General features: G+C 56.3%; 1 protein-coding gene across 1 annotated transcript in view; it reads left to right on the top strand.

The window, feature by feature from the left end:
* Positions 1 to 23,035, top strand: part of LOC124004202 (rho GTPase-activating protein 40-like) — a 70,741-nt gene extending 47,706 nt beyond the window's left edge. Inside the window, exons 13-16 of the mRNA XM_046312965.1 lie at positions 17,864 to 18,007; positions 18,180 to 18,328; positions 19,113 to 19,180; positions 21,506 to 23,035. Of these exons, the coding sequence (XP_046168921.1) occupies positions 17,864 to 18,007; positions 18,180 to 18,328; positions 19,113 to 19,180; positions 21,506 to 21,621 (477 nt within the window). The 3' untranslated portion in view covers positions 21,622 to 23,035. The remainder of the gene's footprint in view (positions 1 to 17,863; positions 18,008 to 18,179; positions 18,329 to 19,112; positions 19,181 to 21,505) is intronic.
* The last annotated feature ends 1,092 nt before the right edge of the window (positions 23,036 to 24,127 follow it).

Raw genomic sequence — 24,127 nt, 5'->3', positions numbered from 1 at the left:
CCCTCCCCACTCAAACATCTTCCCACAGCTATGGTGTGTGAGACTCCCACCAATCTACCACCAACACCCACGCAGAGGTCAGCCCCCCCCCCCCCCACTCAAACATCTTCCCACAGCTATGGTGTGTGAGACTCCCACCAATCTACCACCAACACCCACGCAGAGGTCAGCCCCCCCCCCCCCCACTCAAACATCTTCCCACAGCTATGGTGTGTGAGACTCCCACCAATCTACCACCAACACCCACGCAGAGGTCAGCCCCCCCCTCCCCACTCAAACATCTTCCCACAGCTATGGTGTGTGAGACTCCCACCAATCTACCACCAACACCCACGCAGAGGTCAGCCCCCCCCTCCCCACTCAAACATCTTCCCACAGCTATGGTGTGTGAGACTCCCACCAATCTACCACCAACACCCACGCAGAGGTCAGCCCCCCCCCCCCCTCCCCACTCAAACATCTTCCCACAGCTATGGTGTGTGAGACTCCCACCAATCTACCACCAACACCCACGCAGAGGTCAGCCCCCCCCCCCACTCAAACATCTTCCCACAGCTATGGTGTGTGAGACTCCCACCAATCTACCACCAACACCCACGCAGAGGTCAGCCCCCCCTCCCCACTCAAACATCTTCCCACAGCTATGGTGTGTGAGACTCCCACCAATCTACCACCAACACCCACGCAGAGGTCAGCCCCCCCCCCTCCCCACTCAAACATCTTCCCACAGCTATGGTGTGTGAGACTCCCACCAATCTACCACCAACACCCACGCAGAGGTCAGCCCCCCCCCCCCCCACTCAAACATCTTCCCACAGCTATGGTGTGTGAGACTCCCACCAATCTACCACCAACACCCACGCAGAGGTCAGCCCCCCTCCCCACTCAAACATCTTCCCACAGCTATGGTGTGTGAGACTCCCACCAATCTACCACCAACACCCACGCAGAGGTCAGCCCCCCCTCCCCACTCAAACATCTTCCCACAGCTATGGTGTGTGAGACTCCCACCAATCTACCACCAACACCCACGCAGAGGTCAGCCCCCCCCCCCCCCACTCAAACATCTTCCCACAGCTATGGTGTGTGAGACTCCCACCAATCTACCACCAACACCCACGCAGAGGTCAGCCCCCCCCTCCCCACTCAAACATCTTCCCACAGCTATGGTGTGTGAGACTCCCACCAATCTACCACCAACACCCACGCAGAGGTCAGCCCCCCCCCCCACTCAAACATCTTCCCACAGCTATGGTGTGTGAGACTCCCACCAATCTACCACCAACACCCACGCAGAGGTCAGCCCCCCCCTCCCCACTCAAACATCTTCCCACAGCTATGGTGTGTGAGACTCCCACCAATCTACCACCAACACCCACGCAGAGGTCAGCCCCCCCCCCCTCCCCACTCAAACATCTTCCCACAGCTATGGTGTGTGAGACTCCCACCAATCTACCACCAACACCCACGCAGAGGTCAGCCCCCCCCTCCCCACTCAAACATCTTCCCACAGCTATGGTGTGTGAGACTCCCACCAATCTACCACCAACACCCACGCAGAGGTCAGCCCCCCCCCCCCTCCCCACTCAAACATCTTCCCACAGCTATGGTGTGTGAGACTCCCACCAATCTACCACCAACACCCACGCAGAGGTCAGCCCCCCCTCCCCCACTCAAACATCTTCCCACAGCTATGGTGTGTGAGACTCCCACCAATCTACCACCAACACCCACGCAGAGGTCAGCCCCCCCCCCCCTCCCCACTCAAACATCTTCCCACAGCTATGGTGTGTGAGACTCCCACCAATCTACCACCAACACCCACGCAGAGGTCAGCCCCCCCCTCCCCACTCAAACATCTTCCCACAGCTATGGTGTGTGAGACTCCCACCAATCTACCACCAACACCCACGCAGAGGTCAGCCCCCCCCTCCCCACTCAAACATCTTCCCACAGCTATGGTGTGTGAGACTCCCACCAATCTACCACCAACACCCACGCAGAGGTCAGCCCCCCCCCCTCCCCACTCAAACATCTTCCCACAGCTATGGTGTGTGAGACTCCCACCAATCTACCACCAACACCCACGCAGAGGTCAGCCCCCCCCCCCCCCCACTCAAACATCTTCCCACAGCTATGGTGTGTGAGACTCCCACCAATCTACCACCAACACCCACGCAGAGGTCAGCCCCCCCCCCCCCCCACTCAAACATCTTCCCACAGCTATGGTGTGTGAGACTCCCACCAATCTACCACCAACACCCACGCAGAGGTCAGCCCCCCCCCCTCCCCACTCAAACATCTTCCCACAGCTATGGTGTGTGAGACTCCCACCAATCTACCACCAACACCCACGCAGAGGTCAGCCCCCCCCCCCCCACTCAAACATCTTCCCACAGCTATGGTGTGTGAGACTCCCACCAATCTACCACCAACACCCACGCAGAGGTCAGCCCCCCCTCCCCACTCAAACATCTTCCCACAGCTATGGTGTGTGAGACTCCCACCAATCTACCACCAACACCCACGCAGAGGTCAGCCCCCCCTCCCCACTCAAACATCTTCCCACAGCTATGGTGTGTGAGACTCCCACCAATCTACCACCAACACCCACGCAGAGGTCAGCCCCCCCCTCCCCACTCAAACATCTTCCCACAGCTATGGTGTGTGAGACTCCCACCAATCTACCACCAACACCCACGCAGAGGTCAGCCCCCCCCCCCTCCCCACTCAAACATCTTCCCACAGCTATGGTGTGTGAGACTCCCACCAATCTACCACCAACACCCACGCAGAGGTCAGCCCCCCCCCCCCCCACTCAAACATCTTCCCACAGCTATGGTGTGTGAGACTCCCACCAATCTACCACCAACACCCACGCAGAGGTCAGCCCCCCCCCCCCCCACTCAAACATCTTCCCACAGCTATGGTGTGTGAGACTCCCACCAATCTACCACCAACACCCACGCAGAGGTCAGCCCCCCCCCCCCCCACTCAAACATCTTCCCACAGCTATGGTGTGTGAGACTCCCACCAATCTACCACCAACACCCACGCAGAGGTCAGCCCCCCTCCCCACTCAAACATCTTCCCACAGCTATGGTGTGTGAGACTCCCACCAATCTACCACCAACACCCACGCAGAGGTCAGCCCCCCCTCCCCACTCAAACATCTTCCCACAGCTATGGTGTGTGAGACTCCCACCAATCTACCACCAACACCCACGCAGAGGTCAGCCCCCCCCCCCTCCCCACTCAAACATCTTCCCACAGCTATGGTGTGTGAGACTCCCACCAATCTACCACCAACACCCACGCAGAGGTCAGCCCCCCCCCCCCCCACTCAAACATCTTCCCACAGCTATGGTGTGTGAGACTCCCACCAATCTACCACCAACACCCACGCAGAGGTCAGCCCCCCCCTCCCCACTCAAACATCTTCCCACAGCTATGGTGTGTGAGACTCCCACCAATCTACCACCAACACCCACGCAGAGGTCAGCCCCCCCCCCTCCCCACTCAAACATCTTCCCACAGCTATGGTGTGTGAGACTCCCACCAATCTACCACCAACACCCACGCAGAGGTCAGCCCCCTCCCCACTCAAACATCTTCCCACAGCTATGGTGTGTGAGACTCCCACCAATCTACCACCAACACCCACGCAGAGGTCAGCCCCCCCCCCCACTCAAACATCTTCCCACAGCTATGGTGTGTGAGACTCCCACCAATCTACCACCAACACCCACGCAGAGGTCAGCCCCCCCCCCCACTCAAACATCTTCCCACAGCTATGGTGTGTGAGACTCCCACCAATCTACCACCAACACCCACGCAGAGGTCAGCCCCCCTCCCCACTCAAACATCTTCCCACAGCTATGGTGTGTGAGACTCCCACCAATCTACCACCAACACCCACGCAGAGGTCAGCCCCCCTCCCCCCCACTCAAACATCTTCCCACAGCTATGGTGTGTGAGACTCCCACCAATCTACCACCAACACCCACGCAGAGGTCAGCCCCCCCCTCCCCACTCAAACATCTTCCCACAGCTATGGTGTGTGAGACTCCCACCAATCTACCACCAACACCCACGCAGAGGTCAGCCCCCCCCTCCCCACTCAAACATCTTCCCACAGCTATGGTGTGTGAGACTCCCACCAATCTACCACCAACACCCACGCAGAGGTCAGCCCCCCCCCCTCCCCCACTCAAACATCTTCCCACAGCTATGGTGTGTGAGACTCCCACCAATCTACCACCAACACCCACGCAGAGGTCAGCCCCCCCCCCTCCCCACTCAAACATCTTCCCACAGCTATGGTGTGTGAGACTCCCACCAATCTACCACCAACACCCACGCAGAGGTCAGCCCCCCCCCCCCACTCAAACATCTTCCCACAGCTATGGTGTGTGAGACTCCCACCAATCTACCACCAACACCCACGCAGAGGTCAGCCCCCCCCCCCCTCCCCACTCAAACATCTTCCCACAGCTATGGTGTGTGAGACTCCCACCAATCTACCACCAACACCCACGCAGAGGTCAGCCCCCCCCCCCACTCAAACATCTTCCCACAGCTATGGTGTGTGAGACTCCCACCAATCTACCACCAACACCCACGCAGAGGTCAGCCCCCCCCCCCCCCACTCAAACATCTTCCCACAGCTATGGTGTGTGAGACTCCCACCAATCTACCACCAACACCCACGCAGAGGTCAGCCCCCCCCCCTCCCCCTCCCCACTCAAACATCTTCCCACAGCTATGGTGTGTGAGACTCCCACCAATCTACCACCAACACCCACGCAGAGGTCAGCCCCCCCCCCTCCCCACTCAAACATCTTCCCACAGCTATGGTGTGTGAGACTCCCACCAATCTACCACCAACACCCACGCAGAGGTCAGCCCCCCCCCCCCCACTCAAACATCTTCCCACAGCTATGGTGTGTGAGACTCCCACCAATCTACCACCAACACCCACGCAGAGGTCAGCCCCCCCCTCCCCCCACTCAAACATCTTCCCACAGCTATGGTGTGTGAGACTCCCACCAATCTACCACCAACACCCACGCAGAGGTCAGCCCCCCCCCCCCCCCACTCAAACATCTTCCCACAGCTATGGTGTGTGAGACTCCCACCAATCTACCACCAACACCCACGCAGAGGTCAGCCCCCCCCCCCCCCCCACTCAAACATCTTCCCACAGCTATGGTGTGTGAGACTCCCACCAATCTACCACCAACACCCACGCAGAGGTCAGCCCCCCCCCCCACTCAAACATCTTCCCACAGCTATGGTGTGTGAGACTCCCACCAATCTACCACCAACACCCACGCAGAGGTCAGCCCCCCCCCCCCTCCCCACTCAAACATCTTCCCACAGCTATGGTGTGTGAGACTCCCACCAATCTACCACCAACACCCACGCAGAGGTCAGCCCCCCTCCCCACTCAAACATCTTCCCACAGCTATGGTGTGTGAGACTCCCACCAATCTACCACCAACACCCACGCAGAGGTCAGCCCCCCCCCCCCCCACTCAAACATCTTCCCACAGCTATGGTGTGTGAGACTCCCACCAATCTACCACCAACACCCACGCAGAGGTCAGCCCCCCCCCCCCCCCCCACTCAAACATCTTCCCACAGCTATGGTGTGTGAGACTCCCACCAATCTACCACCAACACCCACGCAGAGGTCAGCCCCCCCCCCCCCCACTCAAACATCTTCCCACAGCTATGGTGTGTGAGACTCCCACCAATCTACCACCAACACCCACGCAGAGGTCAGCCCCCCCCCCCCTCCCCACTCAAACATCTTCCCACAGCTATGGTGTGTGAGACTCCCACCAATCTACCACCAACACCCACGCAGAGGTCAGCCCCCCCCCCCCCACTCAAACATCTTCCCACAGCTATGGTGTGTGAGACTCCCACCAATCTACCACCAACACCCACGCAGAGGTCAGCCCCCCCCCTCCCCCCCCCACTCAAACATCTTCCCACAGCTATGGTGTGTGAGACTCCCACCAATCTACCACCAACACCCACGCAGAGGTCAGCCCCCCCCCCCCCCCACTCAAACATCTTCCCACAGCTATGGTGTGTGAGACTCCCACCAATCTACCACCAACACCCACGCAGAGGTCAGCCCCCCCCCCTCCCCACTCAAACATCTTCCCACAGCTATGGTGTGTGAGACTCCCACCAATCTACCACCAACACCCACGCAGAGGTCAGCCCCCCCCCCCCCCCACTCAAACATCTTCCCACAGCTATGGTGTGTGAGACTCCCACCAATCTACCACCAACACCCACGCAGAGGTCAGCCCCCCCCCCCCCCACTCAAACATCTTCCCACAGCTATGGTGTGTGAGACTCCCACCAATCTACCACCAACACCCACGCAGAGGTCAGCCCCCCTCCCCCTCCCCACTCAAACATCTTCCCACAGCTATGGTGTGTGAGACTCCCACCAATCTACCACCAACACCCACGCAGAGGTCAGCCCCCCCCCCCCCCACTCAAACATCTTCCCACAGCTATGGTGTGTGAGACTCCCACCAATCTACCACCAACACCCACGCAGAGGTCAGCCCCCCCCCCTCCCCACTCAAACATCTTCCCACAGCTATGGTGTGTGAGACTCCCACCAATCTACCACCAACACCCACGCAGAGGTCAGCCCCCCCCCCCCTCCCCCACTCAAACATCTTCCCACAGCTATGGTGTGTGAGACTCCCACCAATCTACCACCAACACCCACGCAGAGGTCAGCCCCCCCCCCTCCCCACTCAAACATCTTCCCACAGCTATGGTGTGTGAGACTCCCACCAATCTACCACCAACACCCACGCAGAGGTCAGCCCCCCTCCCCCTCCCCACTCAAACATCTTCCCACAGCTATGGTGTGTGAGACTCCCACCAATCTACCACCAACACCCACGCAGAGGTCAGCCCCCCCCCCCCCCACTCAAACATCTTCCCACAGCTATGGTGTGTGAGACTCCCACCAATCTACCACCAACACCCACGCAGAGGTCAGCCCCCCCCCCCCACTCAAACATCTTCCCACAGCTATGGTGTGTGAGACTCCCACCAATCTACCACCAACACCCACGCAGAGGTCAGCCCCCCCTCCCCCCCACTCAAACATCTTCCCACAGCTATGGTGTGTGAGACTCCCACCAATCTACCACCAACACCCACGCAGAGGTCAGCCCCCCCCTCCCCACTCAAACATCTTCCCACAGCTATGGTGTGTGAGACTCCCACCAATCTACCACCAACACCCACGCAGAGGTCAGCCCCCCCCCCCCTCCCCACTCAAACATCTTCCCACAGCTATGGTGTGAGACTCCCACCAATCTACCACCAACACCCACGCAGAGGTCAGCCCCCCCTCCCCACTCAAACATCTTCCCACAGCTATGGTGTGTGAGACTCCCACCAATCTACCACCAACACCCACGCAGAGGTCAGCCCCCCCCCCTCCCCACTCAAACATCTTCCCACAGCTATGGTGTGTGAGACTCCCACCAATCTACCACCAACACCCACGCAGAGGTCAGCCCCCCTCCCCACTCAAACATCTTCCCACAGCTATGGTGTGTGAGACTCCCACCAATCTACCACCAACACCCACGCAGAGGTCAGCCCCCCCCTCCCCACTCAAACATCTTCCCACAGCTATGGTGTGTGAGACTCCCACCAATCTACCACCAACACCCACGCAGAGGTCAGCCCCCCCCCCTCCCCACTCAAACATCTTCCCACAGCTATGGTGTGTGAGACTCCCACCAATCTACCACCAACACCCACGCAGAGGTCAGCCCCCCCCCCCCTCCCCACTCAAACATCTTCCCACAGCTATGGTGTGTGAGACTCCCACCAATCTACCACCAACACCCACGCAGAGGTCAGCCCCCCCCCCCCCCCCACTCAAACATCTTCCCACAGCTATGGTGTGTGAGACTCCCACCAATCTACCACCAACACCCACGCAGAGGTCAGCCCCCCCCCCCCCCACTCAAACATCTTCCCACAGCTATGGTGTGTGAGACTCCCACCAATCTACCACCAACACCCACGCAGAGGTCAGCCCCCCCCCTCCCCACTCAAACATCTTCCCACAGCTATGGTGTGTGAGACTCCCACCAATCTACCACCAACACCCACGCAGAGGTCAGCCCCCCCCTCCCCCACTCAAACATCTTCCCACAGCTATGGTGTGTGAGACTCCCACCAATCTACCACCAACACCCACGCAGAGGTCAGCCCCCCCCCCCCTCCCCACTCAAACATCTTCCCACAGCTATGGTGTGTGAGACTCCCACCAATCTACCACCAACACCCACGCAGAGGTCAGCCCCCCTCCCCCTCCCCACTCAAACATCTTCCCACAGCTATGGTGTGTGAGACTCCCACCAATCTACCACCAACACCCACGCAGAGGTCAGCCCCCCCCCCCCCCCCACTCAAACATCTTCCCACAGCTATGGTGTGTGAGACTCCCACCAATCTACCACCAACACCCACGCAGAGGTCAGCCCCCCCCCCCTCCCCCCCCCACTCAAACATCTTCCCACAGCTATGGTGTGTGGACTCCCACCAATCTACCACCAACACCCACGCAGAGGTCAGCCCCCCCCCCCCCCCCACTCAAACATCTTCCCACAGCTATGGTGTGTGAGACTCCCACCAATCTACCACCAACACCCACGCAGAGGTCAGCCCCCCCCCCCCCCTCCCCACTCAAACATCTTCCCACAGCTATGGTGTGTGAGACTCCCACCAATCTACCACCAACACCCACGCAGAGGTCAGCCCCCCCTCCCCACTCAAACATCTTCCCACAGCTATGGTGTGGAGACTCCCACCAATCTACCACCAACACCCACGCAGAGGTCAGCCCCCCCCCCCCTCCCCACTCAAACATCTTCCCACAGCTATGGTGTGTGAGACTCCCACCAATCTACCACCAACACCCACGCAGAGGTCAGCCCCCCCCCCCCCCACTCAAACATCTTCCCACAGCTATGGTGTGTGAGACTCCCACCAATCTACCACCAACACCCACGCAGAGGTCAGCCCCCCCCCCCCCCCACTCAAACATCTTCCCACAGCTATGGTGTGTGAGACTCCCACCAATCTACCACCAACACCCACGCAGAGGTCAGCCCCCCCCCCCCCACTCAAACATCTTCCCACAGCTATGGTGTGGAGACTCCCACCAATCTACCACCAACACCCACGCAGAGGTCAGCCCCCCCCCCCCCCCCACTCAAACATCTTCCCACAGCTATGGTGTGTGAGACTCCCACCAATCTACCACCAACACCCACGCAGAGGTCAGCCCCCCCCCCCCCCTCCCCACTCAAACATCTTCCCACAGCTATGGTGTGTGAGACTCCCACCAATCTACCACCAACACCCACGCAGAGGTCAGCCCCCCCCCCCCCCACTCAAACATCTTCCCACAGCTATGGTGTGTGAGACTCCCACCAATCTACCACCAACACCCACGCAGAGGTCAGCCCCCCCCCCTCCCCACTCAAACATCTTCCCACAGCTATGGTGTGTGAGACTCCCACCAATCTACCACCAACACCCACGCAGAGGTCAGCCCCCCCTCCCCCCACTCAAACATCTTCCCACAGCTATGGTGTGTGAGACTCCCACCAATCTACCACCAACACCCACGCAGAGGTCAGCCCCCCCCTCCCCCTCCCCACTCAAACATCTTCCCACAGCTATGGTGTGTGAGACTCCCACCAATCTACCACCAACACCCACGCAGAGGTCAGCCCCCCCCTCCCCCACTCAAACATCTTCCCACAGCTATGGTGTGTGAGACTCCCACCAATCTACCACCAACACCCACGCAGAGGTCAGCCCCCCCCCCCCCCCACTCAAACATCTTCCCACAGCTATGGTGTGTGAGACTCCCACCAATCTACCACCAACACCCACGCAGAGGTCAGCCCCCCCCCCCCACTCAAACATCTTCCCACAGCTATGGTGTGTGAGACTCCCACCAATCTACCACCAACACCCACGCAGAGGTCAGCCCCCCCCCCCCTCCCCACTCAAACATCTTCCCACAGCTATGGTGTGGAGACTCCCACCAATCTACCACCAACACCCACGCAGAGGTCAGCCCCCCCCCCCCTCCCCCCACTCAAACATCTTCCCACAGCTATGGTGTGTGAGACTCCCACCAATCTACCACCAACACCCACGCAGAGGTCAGCCCCCCCCCCTCCCCACTCAAACATCTTCCCACAGCTATGGTGTGTGAGACTCCCACCAATCTACCACCAACACCCACGCAGAGGTCAGCCCCCCCTCCCCACTCAAACATCTTCCCACAGCTATGGTGTGTGAGACTCCCACCAATCTACCACCAACACCCACGCAGAGGTCAGCCCCCCCCTCCCCCTCCCCACTCAAACATCTTCCCACAGCTATGGTGTGTGAGACTCCCACCAATCTACCACCAACACCCACGCAGAGGTCAGCCCCCCCCCCCCCTCCCCCACTCAAACATCTTCCCACAGCTATGGTGTGTGAGACTCCCACCAATCTACCACCAACACCCACGCAGAGGTCAGCCCCCCCCCCCCCCCCCACTCAAACATCTTCCCACAGCTATGGTGTGTGAGACTCCCACCAATCTACCACCAACACCCACGCAGAGGTCAGCCCCCCCCCCCCTCCCCACTCAAACATCTTCCCACAGCTATGGTGTGTGAGACTCCCACCAATCTACCACCAACACCCACGCAGAGGTCAGCCCCCCCCCCTCCCCACTCAAACATCTTCCCACAGCTATGGTGTGTGAGACTCCCACCAATCTACCACCAACACCCACGCAGAGGTCAGCCCCCCCCCCTCCCCACTCAAACATCTTCCCACAGCTATGGTGTGTGAGACTCCCACCAATCTACCACCAACACCCACGCAGAGGTCAGCCCCCCCCCCCCCCTCCCCACTCAAACATCTTCCCACAGCTATGGTGTGTGAGACTCCCACCAATCTACCACCAACACCCACGCAGAGGTCAGCCCCCCCCCCCCACTCAAACATCTTCCCACAGCTATGGTGTGTGAGACTCCCACCAATCTACCACCAACACCCACGCAGAGGTCAGCCCCCCCCCCCCTCCCCACTCAAACATCTTCCCACAGCTATGGTGTGTGAGACTCCCACCAATCTACCACCAACACCCACGCAGAGGTCAGCCCCCCCCCCCCCTCCCCACTCAAACATCTTCCCACAGCTATGGTGTGTGAGACTCCCACCAATCTACCACCAACACCCACGCAGAGGTCAGCCCCCCCCTCCCCACTCCCCACTCAAACATCTTCCCACAGCTATGGTGTGTGAGACTCCCACCAATCTACCACCAACACCCACGCAGAGGTCAGCCCCCCCCCCCCCCACTCAAACATCTTCCCACAGCTATGGTGTGTGAGACTCCCACCAATCTACCACCAACACCCACGCAGAGGTCAGCCCCCCCCCCCCCCCCACTCAAACATCTTCCCACAGCTATGGTGTGTGAGACTCCCACCAATCTACCACCAACACCCACGCAGAGGTCAGCCCCCCCCCCCCCCTCCCCACTCAAACATCTTCCCACAGCTATGGTGTGTGAGACTCCCACCAATCTACCACCAACACCCACGCAGAGGTCAGCCCCCCCCCTCCCCCCACTCAAACATCTTCCCACAGCTATGGTGTGTGAGACTCCCACCAATCTACCACCAACACCCACGCAGAGGTCAGCCCCCCCTCCCCCCCCACTCAAACATCTTCCCACAGCTATGGTGTGTGAGACTCCCACCAATCTACCACCAACACCCACGCAGAGGTCAGCCCCCCCCCCCTCCCCACTCAAACATCTTCCCACAGCTATGGTGTGTGAGACTCCCACCAATCTACCACCAACACCCACGCAGAGGTCAGCCCCCCCTCCCCCCCTCAAACATCTTCCCACAGCTATGGTGTGTGAGACTCCCACCAATCTACCACCAACACCCACGCAGAGGTCAGCCCCCCTCCCCCACTCAAACATCTTCCCACAGCTATGGTGTGTGAGACTCCCACCAATCTACCACCAACACCCACGCAGAGGTCAGCCCCTCCCCACTCAAACATCTTCCCACAGCTATGGTGTGTGAGACTCCCACCAATCTACCACCAACACCCACGCAGAGGTCAGCCCCCCCTCCCCACTCAAACATCTTCCCACAGCTATGGTGTGTGAGACTCCCACCAATCTACCACCAACACCCACGCAGAGGTCAGCCCCCCTCCCCCTCCCCACTCAAACATCTTCCCACAGCTATGGTGTGTGAGACTCCCACCAATCTACCACCAACACCCACGCAGAGGTCAGCCCCCCCCCCCCCCCACTCAAACATCTTCCCACAGCTATGGTGTGTGAGACTCCCACCAATCTACCACCAACACCCACGCAGAGGTCAGCCCCCCTCCCCACTCAAACATCTTCCCACAGCTATGGTGTGTGAGACTCCCACCAATCTACCACCAACACCCACGCAGAGGTCAGCCCCCCCCTCCCCACTCAAACATCTTCCCACAGCTATGGTGTGTGAGACTCCCACCAATCTACCACCAACACCCACGCAGAGGTCAGCCCCCCCCCCCCCCCACTCAAACATCTTCCCACAGCTATGGTGTGTGAGACTCCCACCAATCTACCACCAACACCCACGCAGAGGTCAGCCCCCAACACCCACGCAGAGGTCCCCTCCCCACTCAAACATCTTCCCACAGCTATGGTGTGTGAGACTCCCACCAATCTACCACCAACACCCACGCAGAGGTCAGCCCCCCCCCCCCTCCCCACTCAAACATCTTCCCACAGCTATGGTGTGGGAGACTCCCACCAATCTACCACCAACACCCACGCAGAGGTCAGCCCCCCCCTCCCCACTCAAACATCTTCCCACAGCTATGGTGTGGGAGACTCCCACCAATCTACCACCAACACCCACGCAGAGGTCAGCCCCCTCCCCTCCCCACTCAAACATCTTCCCACAGCTATGGTGTGGAGACTCCCACCAATCTACCACCAACACCCACGCAGAGGTCAGCCCCCCCTCCCCCCCCACTCAAACATCTTCCCACAGCTATGGTGTGGGACACTCCCACCAATCTACCACCAACACCCACGCAGAGGTCAGCCCCCCCCTCCCCCCTCCCCACTCAAACATCTTCCCACAGCTATGGTGTGGGACACTCCCACCAATCTACCACCAACACCCACGCAGAGGTCAGCCCCCCCCCCCTCCCCACTCAAACATCTTCCCACAGCTATGGTGTGGGACACTCCCACCAATCTACCACCAACACCCACGCAGAGGTCAGCCCCCCCTCCCCCCCTCCCCACTCAAACATCTTCCCACAGCTATGGTGTGGGACACTCCCACCAATCTACCACCAACACCCACGCAGAGGTCAGCCCCCCCCCCCCCCACTCAAACATCTTCCCACAGCTATGGTGTGGGACACTCCCACCAATCTACCACCAACACCCACGCAGAGGTCAGCCCCCCCCTCCCCACTCAAACATCTTCCCACAGCTATGGTGTGGGACACTCCCACCAATCTACCACCAACACCCACGCAGAGGTCAGCCCCCCCCCCCTCCCCACTCAAACATCTTCCCACAGCTATGGTGTGGGACACTCCCACCAATCTACCACCAACACCCACGCAGAGGTCAGCCCCCCTCCCCACTCAAACATCTTCCCACAGCTATGGTGTGGAGACTCCCACCAATCTACCACCAACACCCACGCAGAGGTCAGCCCCCCCCCCCCACTCAAACATCTTCCCACAGCTATGGTGTGGGACACTCCCACCAATCTACCACCAACACCCACGCAGAGGTCAGCCCCCCCCCTCCCCACTCAAACATCTTCCCACAGCTATGGTGTGTGAGACTCCCACCAATCTACCACCAACACCCACGCAGAGGTCAGCCCCCCCTCCCCACTCAAACATCTTCCCACAGCTATGGTGTGGGACTCCCACCAATCTACCACCAACACCCACGCAGAGGTCAGCCCCCCTCCCCCCCACTCAAACATCTTCCCACAGCTATGGTGTGGGAGACTCCCACCAATCTACCACCAACACCCACGCAGAGGTCAGCCCCCCCTCCCCACTCAAACATCTTCCCACAGCTATGGTGTGTGAGACTCCCACCAATCTACCACCAACACCCACGCAGAGGTCAGCCCCCCCCCCCCACTCAAACATCTTCCCACAGCTATGGTGTGGGACACTCCCACCAATCTACCACCAACACCCACGCAGAGGTCAGCCCCCCTCCCCCACTCAAACATCTTCCCACAGCTATGGTGTGGGAGACTCCCACCAATCTACCACCAACACCCACGCAGAGGTCAGCCCCCCCTCCCCCACTCAAACATCTTCCCACAGCTATGGTGTGTGACACTCCCACCAATCTACCACCAACACCCACGCAGAGGTCAGCCCCCCCCTCCCCACTCAAACATCTTCCCACAGCTATGGTGTGTGAGACTCCCACCAATCTACCACCAACACCCACGCAGAGGTCAGCCCCCCTCCCCACTCAAACATCTTCCCACAGCTATGGTGTGTGAGACTCCCACCAATCTACCACCAACACCCACGCAGAGGTCAGCCCCCCCCTCCCCCCACTCAAACATCTTCCCACAGCTATGGTGTGTGAGACTCCCACCAATCTACCACCAACACCCACGCAGAGGTCAGCCCCCCTCCCCACTCAAACATCTTCCCACAGCTATGGTGTGTGAGACTCCCACCAATCTACCACCAACACCCACGCAGAGGTCAGCCCCCTCCCCACTCAAACATCTTCCCACAGCTATGGTGTGTGAGACTCCCACCAATCTACCACCAACACCCACGCAGAGGTCAGCCCCCCCCTCCCTCCCCACTCAAACATCTTCCCACAGCTATGGTGTGTGACACTCCCACCAATCTACCACCAACACCCACGCAGAGGTCAGCCCCCCCCCCTCCCCCCACTCAAACATCTTCCCACAGCTATGGTGTGTGAGACTCCCACCAATCTACCACCAACACCCACGCAGAGGTCAGCCCCCCCTCCCCCACTCAAACATCTTCCCACAGCTATGGTGTGGACACTCCCACCAATCTACCACCAACACCCACGCAGAGGTCAGCCCCCCCCTCCCCACTCAAACATCTTCCCACAGCTATGGTGTGTGAGACTCCCACCAATCTACCACCAACACCCACGCAGAGGTCAGCCCCCTCCCCACTCAAACATCTTCCCACAGCTATGGTGTGTGAGACTCCCACCAATCTACCACCAACACCCACGCAGAGGTCAGCCCCCCCTCCCCCACTCAAACATCTTCCCACAGCTATGGTGTGTGAGACTCCCACCAATCTACCACCAACACCCACGCAGAGGTCAGCCCCCTCCCCCACTCAAACATCTTCCCACAGCTATGGTGTGTGAGACTCCCACCAATCTACCACCAACACCCACGCAGAGGTCAGCCCCCCTCCCCACTCAAACATCTTCCCACAGCTATGGTGTGAGGACACTCCCACCAATCTACCACCAACACCCACGCAGAGGTCAGCCCCCCCCCCCTCCCCACTCAAACATCTTCCCACAGCTATGGTGTGTGAGACTCCCACCAATCTACCACCAACACCCACGCAGAGGTCAGCCCCCCCTCCCCCACTCAAACATCTTCCCACAGCTATGGTGTGTGAGACTCCCACCAATCTACCACCAACACCCACGCAGAGGTCAGCCCCCCCTCCCCACTCAAACATCTTCCCACAGCTATGGTGTGTGAGACTCCCACCAATCTACCACCAACACCCACGCAGAGGTCAGCCCCCCCCCCCCCCACTCAAACATCTTCCCACAGCTATGGTGTGTGAGACTCCCACCAATCTACCACCAACACCCACGCAGAGGTCAGCCCCCCCCCCCCCCACTCAAACATCTTCCCACAGCTATGGTGTGGGACACTCCCACCAATCTACCACCAACACCCACGCAGAGGTCAGCCCCCCCTCCCCCACTCAAACATCTTCCCACAGCTATGGTGTGGGACACTCCCACCAATCTACCACCAACACCCACGCAGAGGTCAGCCCCCCTCCCCCACTCAAACATCTTCCCACAGCTATGGTGTGGGACACTCCCACCAATCTACCACCAACACCCACGCAGAGGTCAGCCCCCCCCCCCCCCCCACTCAAACATCTTCCCACAGCTATGGTGTGGGACACTCCCACCAATCTACCACCAACACCCACGCAGAGGTCAGCCCCCCCCTCCCCCACTCAAACATCTTCCCACAGCTATGGTGTGTGAGACTCCCACCAATCTACCACCAACACCCACGCAGAGGTCAGCCCCCCCTCCCCCTCCCCACTCAAACATCTTCCCACAGCTATGGTGTGGGACACTCCCACCAATCTACCACCAACACCCACGCAGAGGTCAGCCCCCCCCTCCCCACTCAAACATCTTCCCACAGCTATGGTGTGGGACACTCCCACCAATCTACCACCAACACCCACGCAGAGGTCAGCCCCCCCCTCCCCACTCAAACATCTTCCCACAGCTATGGTGTGGGACACTCCCACCAATCTACCACCAACACCCACGCAGAGGTCAGCCCCCCCCCTCCCCCACTCAAACATCTTCCCACAGCTATGGTGTGTGAGACTCCCACCAATCTACCACCAACACCCACGCAGAGGTCAGCCCCCTCCCCCCCCCACTCAAACATCTTCCCACAGCTATGGTGTGTGAGACTCCCACCAATCTACCACCAACACCCACGCAGAGGTCAGCCCCCCTCCCCCACTCAAACATCTTCCCACAGCTATGGTGTGGGAGACTCCCACCAATCTACCACCAACACCCACGCAGAGGTCAGCCCCCCCCTCCCCCCACTCAAACATCTTCCCACAGCTATGGTGTGGGAGACTCCCACCAATCTACCACCAACACCCACGCAGAGGTCAGCCCCCCCCCCCTCCCCACTCAAACATCTTCCCACAGCTATGGTGTGGGAGACTCCCACCAATCTACCACCAACACCCACGCAGAGGTCAGCCCCCCTCCCCCCCACTCAAACATCTTCCCACAGCTATGGTGTGGACACTCCCACCAATCTACCACCAACACCCACGCAGAGGTCAGCCCCCCCTCCCCCCACTCAAACATCTTCCCACAGCTATGGTGTGGGACACTCCCACCAATCTACCACCAACACCCACGCAGAGGTCAGCCCCCCCCCCCCCCCCCACTCAAACATCTTCCCACAGCTATGGTGTGGGACACTCCCACCAATCTACCACCAACACCCACGCAGAGGTCAGCCCCCCTCCCCACTCAAACATCTTCCCACAGCTATGGTGTGGGACACTCCCACCAATCTACCACCAACACCCACGCAGAGGTCAGCCCCCCCCCCCCCACTCAAACATCTTCCCACAGCTATGGTGTGGGACACTCCCACCAATCTACCACCAACACCCACGCAGAGGTCAGCCCCCCCTCCCCCACTCAAACATCTTCCCACAGCTATGGTGTGTGACACTCCCACCAATCTACCACCAACACCCACGCAGAGGTCAGCCCCCCCCCCTCACCAACACTCTCTTTGCACAGATTTTCTCTCTTACCGTTTACTCATCAGACAAACTATAGTGTTTATGCAAAAGGTTAAATCAAAAGCTAGGATGATCTCATGTAAAGGTTGACAACAAGAAGATCATTGTCATGGCAAGTGGATGACTGAAATATCTTCCTCCATGGCAGATCCCTAACTTCCTGATGAGCCAGGTGCGTAAGCTGAATGAGAACAGTAACCGAAGGTACCAGTTCTACGATCGCCGCATCAAGAACCTGCTGAGGAAAATTCACCAGGACCGCAAGGATAAACCTGACAAGAACTCCTCCGAGGTAGCTGTTTTTCTAGAAACTACTAATACTGTTGTAACTTGCACTTACACTCGGACTTTTCTCTCACTGGCTCTAATTTAGCATCTATTTTGATAGCATCTATTTCTCTCTCCTCTCCCCCGTTTCCCTCGTCTCGTCTCGTCGTCGTCTCGTCGTCCCCCACCCCCACCAGCCTTGTCGTACAGTAAAGATCCAGGTGGGTGAACTGATGAGCAGCACCATGGAGGTCAAGGTCAACATAAACTCCAGAGCATCAGACCTACTGGCTCAGTTCCACAGGCACCTCCACAGCTCTGACAACACCAAGGGCCTGCTCAAGAGGTACAGTACAGTACAATCAATGAATCAATCCTTTTACCCAGCTGATCAGGGAAAACTCTGTCCTAGTGGTGACCTCTAAGCACACAGTAAAAACACTGAATCCCGGTCCTAGTGGTGACCTCTAAGCACACAGTAAAAACACTGATTCCCTGTCCTAGTGGTGACCTCTAAGCACACAGTAAAAACACTGAATCCCTGTCCTAGTGGTGACCTCTAAGCACACAGTAAAAACACTGAATCCCTGTCCTAGTGGTGACCTCTAAGCACACAGTAAAAACACTGAATCCCTGTCCTAGTGGTGACCTCTAAGCACACAGTAAAAACACTGATTCCCTGTCCTAGTGGTGACCTCTAAGCACACAGTAAAAACACTGAATCCCTGTCCTAGTGGTGACCTCTAAGCACACAGTAAAAACACTGATTCCCTGTCCTAGTGGTGACCTCTAAGCACACAGTAAAAACACTGAATCCCTGTCCTAGTGGTGACCTCTAAGCACACAGTAAAACCACTGATTCCCTGTCCTAGTGGTGACCTCTAAGCACACAGTAAAACCACTGATGCCCTGTCCTAGTGGTGACCTCTGCCACTGATAGACCTCTAAACACAGTAAAACCACTGATGCCCTGTCCTAGTGGTGACCTCTAATGTAAACCCACTGCATAGAAAACCTTGCTTCAGAAATGCTACGTTGGCATTTCACTGAGCAGAAATTGAGAAGTTGACCGAATCCATTGAATGAATAACAAGTCTGCCTTGTGTTGTTCTTAAATGTCTTTATCACAGGAATGGTTTGGTAAATGATTTGGGATCCTACCTGGACTGTGCCATGTATGAAGTGGGAGGAAATATTGGTAGGTACCACAACACAAGCCTCCACCCCATACCCAGTCTATCTACCAGCCTCCACCCCATACCCAGTCTATCTACCAGCCTCCACCCCATACCCAGTCTATCTACCAGCCTCCACCCCATACCCAGACTATCTACCAGCCTCCACCCCATACCCAGTCTATCTACCAGCCTCCACCCCATACCCAGTCTATCTACCAGCCTCCACCCCATACCCAGTCTATCTACCAGCCTCCACCCCATACCCAGTCTATCTACCAGCCTCCACCCCATACCCAGTCTATCTACCAGCCTCCACCCCATACCCAGTCTATCTACCAGCCTCCACCCCATACCCAGTCTATCTACCAGCCTCCACCCCATACCCAGTCTATCTACCAGCCTCCACCCCATACCCAGACTATCTACCAGCCTCCACCCCATACCCAGTCCCATGTCTACCAGCCTCCACCCCATACCCAGACTATCTACCAGCCTCCACCCCATACCAAGTCTATCTACCAGCCTCCACCCCATACCCAGACTATCTACCAGCCTCCACCCCATACCCAGTCTATCTACCAGCCTCCACCCCATACCACTATCTACCAGCCTCCACCCATACCCAGTCTATCTACCAGCCTCCACCCCATACCCAGACTATCTACCAGCCTCCACCCCATACCCAGTCTATCTACCAGCCTCCACCCCATACCCAGTCTATCTACCAGCCTCCACCCCATACCCAGTCTATCTACCAGCCTCCACCCCATACCCAGACTATCTACCAGACATGGGTTCAAATACTATTTGAAATCTATCAAAAAACTTGGAGTGTTTGTTTTCTTTCCATTGTTTCTAATGCTATTTAAGTCTGCTACCAGCCTCCACCCCATACCCAGCACAGCCTCCAATGCCCAGGCTATCTACCAGCCTCCACCCCATACCCAGTCTATCTACCAGCCTCCAAAATCTATCTTTCCAGAATCTATCTACCAGCCTCCACCCCATACCCAGTCTATCTATCTAATCAGGCTGAGAGCCACATTAGAAGGTTACATGAGTGACTCTGACATGTGCATGTCTTTCTGCTGATTGAACTGATTACGCTGGCCAGGCCTTACCCAGACTATCTACTGGACATGGGGGGGCAAATACTATTTGAAATCTATCAAAAAACTTGGAGTGTTTGTTTTCTTTCCATTGTTTCTAATGCTATTTAATTGCATCAGGCTCAATCAAGCACAGTTCAAAATGATTTCAAATAGAATTTGAATCCCGGGGAGAGAATCAGGCTGAGAGCCACATTAGAAGGTTACATGAGTGACTCTGACATGTGCATGTCTTTCTGCTGATTGAACTGATTACGGGTAGGCCTTAGGGGAATGAACTGGAGAGTGAGGGGGCTGAGAGAGGGTTAGGGGGAGTGGGTGAGAGAGGGGTAGAGGGGGGGTGAGAGAGGGGTAGAGGGGGGGTGAGAGAGGGGTAGAGGAGGGGAGAGAGAGGGGTAGGGGAGGGGAGAGAGAGGGTTAGGGGAGTGGGTGAGAGAGGGGTAGAGGGGGGTGAGAGAGGGGTAGAGGGGGGTGAGAGAGGGGTAGAGGAGGGGAGAGAGAGGGGTAGGGGAGAGGGGAGAAAAGGGTTAGAGGGAGGGGGAGAGAGGGGTAGAGGGGGTGAGGAGAGGAGAGGGAGGGAGAGAAAGAGGGAGAAAGAAGGTGTGGGGGAGAAGGGGGAAACAGGAGATAACGCCAGGGTAGAGGTTCGATTCCCGGGACCAAAATGTATGCACACATGACTGAGGGGGAGAAAAGGTCTGCTAAATGGCATATTATTATTACTAGAAGGAGAGAGGAGAGGGGGGGAGAGGAAGAGAGGGGGAGAGAGAGAGCGCGAGGGGGAGAAAGAGGGGAGCCCGAGAGGAGACAGGAGCATAGGGAGAGAGGGGGATAGAGAAAGAAGGAGAGCGGGGGAGAGAAAGAGAGGGGAGAGGGAGAGAGGAAGAGAGAGGGGGGAGAGAAAGAGAGAGGGCGAGAGAGAGGAAGAGAAGGGGGAGGTGAGAGGGAGAAAAAGAGGGAGGGGGGAGAGTTATCAGAGCAGACAAATGATTCCACATGTAGCTACTGCACTGTTATGTACTGGACCCAATCATTCACACGCCACTCATAATGTATGTGCATTCACGGACCAAAAACAAGGCAGAGTTTAAGTTTTTAGTTTCACACTGTTTTCAATATCTCTCTTGCGGAAGAGATTTTATCTGAATGAGAATAACCTGTATGAAAACATGTTCAATTACAAAATGTGTCCCTCAGTATTGACTCTGCCTTGTGTTGTTCTATTCTGTCCTGTAGGTGAGCACTGCTTGGACCCAGAGACTCATCTCCTGGACCTGTACAACAACAACCCCAGTGGAGAGTGGGTCATCAAACACAAACCGCTGACCACCAGTAAGGGACTGCAGATATAAGACAGTCGCAGGAGGAGGGAGAGACCAGCAGGGGGCTCCAAGAGCCAGCCAGAGGAGGAGGGAGACCAGCAGGGGGCTCCAAGAGCCAGCCAGAGGAGGAGGGAGACCAGGTGGAGTGGAGGAGAAGAGGATTCTGCCACCACAAACCACCTCAAGGCTGAGCCCTCTCTCTGCCCATTGCAGGGGAGACCAGACTAGGAGAAGTAAAGCAGCTACTGCGGAAAAACACCCCACCTCCAGACTTCAGGTGGAGGAGTGGCTGAGCTTGTGTCTCAGGCTGCTTCCTGGCTTGTCAGCTAAGCTCTCAGGCTCTCAGCCAATCACTTCCCAGCATCCGCAGAAGCCCAGATGGGAATCTGATGCAGCTGCCTCCGAGTCTCTCTTTCTTTCTCTCCCCATTCTCTCTCCATTCCTTCTACTCATGCCATTTGATCAAAAGGTAATAAGAGAGGAAATGCACATTATATCTCTTTCCCTTGTTTGTCTATTTCTTTAATGTCACACAGAGGGAAAGTCAGGTACTCTGATGAACTGATGTAAGGGACAGGGACTCTTAGGTCCCTGTCCCTGATGGCTCTTGGCCTCTGATGGCTCTATAAGAGGCCCTAAACACAGGGGACAGAGGGCATAGTTCTCTCTAAGAGTTCAAAGGTCAACCTCTAAGACATGATTATAGTACCCCCTAAAGAGAACTGTTGTTTAAGACAGTGAAGCTGGACTTCAACCTTTCTGTTTGTTTTTTAGTTTTTGAAGGATTTTATGAAGTATTGAATATCACGATGGATTGACTATTTATAATTGATTGGATGTATTTGTATGTATGTGTATGTAGTCATTAATGTTCTCCTTGGAAATTGTTCAATAGGTGTTTCTGATCGTAACGTAACAGTCATGTAAGCACATCCACTCTTTTCAGACAGTCTTCTTATTCTTGTAAATGTTTTGATCAGTTGTACTTTGTTGCGGTTCTGCGTATTTATTCTCTCATCCTATTACCCACGTGTCATCACTTCTTCAGGGTACACTTCTATATGAAATCTATGAATAGGGTTTACACGTTTTGAGGAAGCTTGGATATTGCACCATCACATCAATATAAAGTATACACATGTTCTACATGACAACCTACCATGAATGTACACATCTACAACCTACCATGAATTTACATATCTACAACCTACCATGAATTTACATATCTACAACCTACCATGAATTTACATATCTACAACCTACCATGAATTTACATATCTACAACCTACCATGAATTTACATATCCAATTTGTAAGTCGCTCTGGATAAGAGCGTCTGCTAAATGACTTAAATGTAAATGTAAATGTAATGTAAATCTACAACCTACCATGAATTTACACATCTACAACTGACCATGAATGTACACATCTACAACCTACCATGAATTTACACATCTAACTGATCATGAATGTACACATCTACAACCTACCATGAATTTACTACCATGAATTTACATATCTACAACTGACCATGAATGTACACATCTACAACCTACCATGAATTTACACATCTACAACCTACCATGAATTTACATATCTACAACTGACCATGAATGTACACATCTACAACCTACCATGAATTTACACATCTACAACCTACCATGAATTTGCATATCTACAACCTACCATGAATGTACACATCTACAACCTACCATGAATTTGCATATCTACAACCTACCATGAATTTACACATCTACAACCTACCATGAATGTATGTTTAGCTACCAGTCTCCTCAGAAGTGACAACAAGAATGTAACAAACTGCATAGATCTCATCTCAGTCACAGCAGTCATTGGTTCAGTCATTGGTTCAGTCATTGGTTCAGTCATTGGTTCAGTCATTGTTCAGTACAGAGTCAGAGCCACAGCCTTCTGTTCTATTGTGCTGCCATTTTAGGAGAGAGAACCGAGCAGCAGTGTAATGACAGCCAGCATCCATCACACGGTGTAATTCCCTGTCTGTCACACGACCTACTGATGCATCGTCACGGTGTATTGGTTCATGTAGTGGTTCATGCAGTGGTTCATGCATTGGTTCATGTATTGGTTCATGCATTGGTTCATGTATTGGTTCATGCATTGGTTCATGAATTGGTTCATGCATTGGTTCATGTATTGGTTCATGCATTGGTTCATGCATTGGTTCATGTATTGGTTCATGCATTGGTTCATGAATTGGTTCATGAATTGGTTCATGCAGTGGTTCATGTATTCCATCAACATTACCACAGAGCAGTCAGTTCTTCTGGTTGATACGGAGGGTAATACCTGGGTGTTATACGGATGTTATTATCTCTCTGTGTGTGTGTGTGTGTGTGTGTGTGTGTGTGTGTGTGTGTGTGTGTGTGTGTGTGTGTGTGTGTGTGTGTGTGTGTGTGTGTGTGTGTGTGTGTGTGCGTGCGTGCGTGCGTGCGTGCGTGCGTGCGTGCGTGCGTGCGTGCGTGCGTGCGTGCGTGCGTGCGTGCGTGCGTGTGTGT

Source organism: Oncorhynchus gorbuscha, linkage group LG18 (genome assembly GCF_021184085.1).
Source record: "Oncorhynchus gorbuscha isolate QuinsamMale2020 ecotype Even-year linkage group LG18, OgorEven_v1.0, whole genome shotgun sequence".
Classification (NCBI taxonomy): domain Eukaryota; kingdom Metazoa; phylum Chordata; class Actinopteri; order Salmoniformes; family Salmonidae; genus Oncorhynchus; species Oncorhynchus gorbuscha.
Note: the sequence above shows the minus strand (reverse complement) of the source record. Positions and strands in the feature narration are given on the sequence as shown.